This window comes from Gavialis gangeticus, unplaced genomic scaffold, assembly GCF_001723915.1.
Source record: "Gavialis gangeticus isolate Ggan-Ray unplaced genomic scaffold, GavGan_comp1, whole genome shotgun sequence".
In the NCBI taxonomy this organism is placed as follows: domain Eukaryota; kingdom Metazoa; phylum Chordata; order Crocodylia; family Gavialidae; genus Gavialis; species Gavialis gangeticus.
This window is the reverse complement of record NW_017729032.1, coordinates 213,377,637-213,382,147: the sequence shown is the minus strand read 5'-3', so window position 1 is coordinate 213,382,147 and position 4,511 is coordinate 213,377,637. Positions and strand designations below refer to the sequence as shown.

At 42.3% G+C, this 4,511-nt stretch overlaps 1 protein-coding gene across 2 annotated transcripts in view; it reads right to left on the bottom strand.

Annotated features, from left to right (window-relative positions):
* Positions 1-4,511, bottom strand: part of DSCR3 (DSCR3 arrestin fold containing) — a 51,636-nt gene that overhangs the window by 5,745 nt on the left and 41,380 nt on the right. For both annotated transcript variants that reach the window (XM_019524056.1, XM_019524055.1), the window contains exons 5-7: positions 3,521-3,595; positions 1,962-2,112; positions 1,227-1,379 (exon numbers count right to left, since the gene is read on the bottom strand). In XM_019524056.1, the coding sequence (XP_019379601.1) occupies positions 1,227-1,379; positions 1,962-2,112; positions 3,521-3,595 (379 nt within the window). The remainder of the gene's footprint in view (positions 1-1,226; positions 1,380-1,961; positions 2,113-3,520; positions 3,596-4,511) is intronic.

Below are 4,511 nucleotides of genomic sequence, written 5' to 3'. Positions count from 1 at the left end.
GGGGGGGGGGGGGGGGATGGAAAAACAAGACACAGGAGCTCTAAATTAGCTCAAATTGTACAGCAGAATCAATGACAGCCTGGTGCTCTAAGTTCCTGCACTCAACTGTTCCATCTCATAAGACTCTGTCAATTTGTTTTTACTATTCTGGATTTGTCTGTCACTGGGCAATTTGATACTGCATGAAAGAACTGAGTGAGATTAAACGACCAATTACTTGCATCTAAAGCCTTTGGATGACCTCTAAAGAGAAAAAGCTTCCTTTGGGAAAGGTCTCCTGTTCACAACACTGAAGAGTGTCTTGCACTTTACCAGTGGTGGTGGTGTTTAGACCTGTTAGTGAGCTTTCTCTCAGGGCAGTCTCTCTCGCATCAGAGCAGCATTTGTTGCTTTATCACAGGGGAAGACAAGTGAGAATGGATAAAACAGTCTCTGTGCAAGGTAATTCTGTAAGACATTTCTGAGAAAGGGGAAAATTTAACTTGGCTGAGTTAAAAAAGGAGCTTAATATGTATTTAAATGTATGAGGGAGGCAGGGGGATTTTAAATATCTCTACATATTATATATTGAGACCAATACAGAAATCAGTTTAAGATGCCTGGGGCAGTTCTACTCCAGTTGAGATTCACAGCTCCCATGCTCTTGGGAGCTAGGTGGGAAGAGATCTGCTTTGAAACAACATATATTTGAAATATGTTCAGTGATTGTGAATCACTGCCACCTACAGCAATTGCTTTGGATTTATCATTTATCTGTTGTGTTATGGACACATATCAAGAGACTCCAGGCTGATCAAAGCTTCACTAGGTTAGGCAATGTGTAAGAGAGGAGCTAGCAAACATCTCTCTCCAGTTTTACCCCAGTTTCCCTGCTACTTGTGCATGCTGTGAGCCAGCATTTAGACCCACCTGAAACACATTATTTGGCATCAAAATCTGTCCTCTGAAGAATGTGACTGGTAAGAATTAGCCTATATCATTATGAAGCCAAAAGCCATTTTAGAGTACAAAATGGGGCCTAAATCCTCTTTATCCATAAGAGCTGTGCATTGTGTACACTTCATGCTACTCTGGTAACTTACTGCAACCTCATTTGTGGCTCATTATGGCTAGTGATGGTCATCTGTATCATGGCCTCCTTAAGCAGAGGAAATTACAATGAAACCAACAATTTGTTTAAAAAGCCCACTGAAGGTGCAAATATTTAAGAACAGCTCCCTACTTACCAACTTTGAAGTTTGTTGTTTCCAGAGTAGGGCACGTGAACAGCCTGGGGAATACCATGTATATAGGAATAGGCAGGCCTCTGCAGACATCACCATCAGCAATTTGAATATTCTGAATCTCTGTGGCATCTCTGGCATAACCTTCTGCACAACCTGGAGAAAACAGAAAGCATTTTGGTGAAGAATTACAAGACATCTGAACGCTGGACAATTTTCCAGATTTTCCCAGATAGCAGAAATTCTTCCCCTTCACCCCACAAACTTCAACCTTAGAAACTTCAGTTTAAGAATGTTCACGTCAGGGTTGTCCAAATGGCAGCCTGTCAGCTGTATGCAGCCCCCAGGCTCCCACCAAGCCACTACTTCCCAATAATTCAAGCTGAAGCAGCAACCAGGGGTTCCAGGCTCCCCCTGCCCTGTCCGGCCTCCACTTCCTGCCCCTGTCCCAGAGGGTGAGGCCAGGGCATCTGTGAATGTGGTGGAGCAGGCAGGCGACCCCTTGCTGGTGTGGCCTGCCATGCAGCTCCTGGTCACTCAGAAGCTGGACAGCCCTGGTTTAAATTATGAAAATGAATTCTTAAAAGCAGTCCCTTCAAGTTACAAAACATAATGCTTCCAAATATCTTTTCTTTAACTGCTCTTTATAAAATGTACTATGTGGATTTTAAAGTAAAGTACAGTAAGTATTCAGATCAATATTGCAGCCTATTCAAGCTAGTCTATAAGACAACCTACCACAAGTTTCCACACGTACTAACTGCAATTCAATACTTTTGATGGCTGCTTCTGCATTCTCTACCACCAGTTCCCCCATCAATGGCTGTGTAATGATGCAGTTAGTAGAGTTGAGATGACCTCTGATGAGAAATTTTGGAAGCAAGGCTCTCTAAAGGTGAGGTAGAAAGGAAAGAAAACAAAAAACCCACATAGTTAATCAAATAAACAGAGAATGCTGGCTTGACAAAGACACCTATATGGCAAGAACAGATGAAAATTACCAAGGTAAGTAATTCTCTCTTTAGTAATTTTCTTGTTTTCTAAAAAAACAAAACCAGGAAAAAACAAATTCAGCTGCATGTGGGAGAAACATTCTGCTGGTGGATTTCACAGCTATTTGCTGACAGCAGAGAAATGCAGAGACTCCAGAAGCCTGGGTTTCATTCAAGGTTCTGCCAGGGATTGGGCTCATTGTCACAGACCCACTGGTTCCGTAAACACAACCTTCTTCAGCTTCATATTCCCATCTTCTCTTCCAGACATTTTGGCCCAGCAACCCTCTACTGGTTTCCCCCCACAGTATCCCCCACCCCACAGTCTACACTCAACTACCACTTCTCTCCCCACTCCCATTCCAAACCCTCAATGGCTTCAAGTCCCACCTCCCAACAACTTCAAGTTCCTGCCCCTAAGTTTCTTGTTGCCATTTGTTTCCTCCAACACTCAGCCAGTTCATGACTCCCTGACTGCTAGAATGAGCAAGTATAGGTAAAGTCCTACTCAGCTAAAGGTCATGTAACCATGCTCAGGGTCTAAATTAAGCAGCTGTTTTTATGAACAAAATGTTTACAGACATACAAAAACTGCACTGTTGTGGATGTTTTAATGCATATATGGACAAATTTGAGCATTTACCCAAAACTGGAGCAGAAAAAAATCCACATATGCTCACACAACCCTATTCCCCAGTCTTGGTCTCAGAAATGAGTAATCTATTTTGGCTGAAAAATTCAAAGCGCACAGCATGAGGCAAGCCCCCTACTATGAACAATTTCAACACAAAGTTACAGCTTGACAAAGTTATAAGCAACTGGGTGAACTTAAAAGAAAATGCTGGACAACTTTTACTGGCAGCAGCAGCAACCCTCTTCATGAAATCCTGAAGACAAAGTCAGTACCACTTTCAGAATAGAAGAGCATTTTATACCCAAGCACAGACTCCAAGGGACTTGCTCTCTGGTAAGAGACCTGAACTCAATTTTCTAGCTCTAAATCCCAATCCAGTGCCTTTACCACCAGATTAATATTATCCTGTCTAGATAAAAGCCAGAGATATTCTTCTCCTCAGCTGCTAAAATACATAAACATAAATCAACAGAAGGAGTTGTCTTTCATTGACCTGCTGCTTACAGAAACAGGAGTCACAAACAGGCAAAAAGGGGGAAAGAAACAAGAAAAGAACTATGACTAGCTACAGAGCAGTGTAACAGCAGCTCCCTCTCTTCTCATACCAGCTCATACTGGAGGTACAAGAGTCATTCAGAACTACCTAGTACATTATAAAACAGAAGCCTTACCTCTTTAACATTCTGTAAGGTTTCAGGTGTAATCGTGAAGTCCACTGGGCTTGGCATCAGCTTCCCTTTCTGAGGCTGCAGCATAACAAAAAGTAGCACTCATACCATAAACTACTTATACACTTAGAATCTTGAAAAGAAAGCAACAACTGCACACAATTGTTTAAGACAGCCTAAATGCTTACACAGCTAATTGTGAAAGATGCTGAACAGAACTGCACCAAGCTCTCTACATAACAGGGAACGTGTGCATTTCCTGCATTCCTTATTTCAAGAAGTGCAATAAATTACAACCTGAATTTTGATATGATCTAGATACAAATCCCCGGATATTACAAAATAACCATGATTTGATGGAATCCCATGCAAGCAGAGCTGTAGTATCCATTATTGCAATACAGCATAACAGGATGTGCATTCATCAGTTACTGGTGCAAGCCCTGGTTGTACTGAGAACCCAAAGGTTTCTGCCAAGTACACCAATAGCTTATTGATACCCAGCTGGGTGTGCTAAGAATTTGTCTCTTTCATTTTACATTTTAATATTTTAAAATTACAGAAAGTTTTATGGGTCAAATGATACATGCTCTTTTATTCTTAGTTGCTAGGCAAGATTGGAGGGATTGATCATGCGTTTCTTCTACTATGCTCAATATATTCTTTTTTTCCCTCTAACTCCCCTCCCTTACCTTCCAAGGTTCCCAGGACATTCTGAATTCCTCTCATTTTACCAGAGGCCCTTACAGCTTGTGGCCCCAAAAGCCATGTACTGGAAGTGATCTATAAGGTGCTACATTTGGTGCACCCTCATTGATTTTGCCAGGTGAGATTATGGCCTTCTAACAGCACAGTTTAGCATAACGAACTCTACCACGTTGGCTTTTGCAGTCACTGCTGCAAGATCCCAATCCTGGCCCCAGAGCAGCTCCCTACCCAGCCCCCCACCCTGCCAGTGCTGCTGGGGTCAGTCTCCATAGAAACCTTCGCCCGG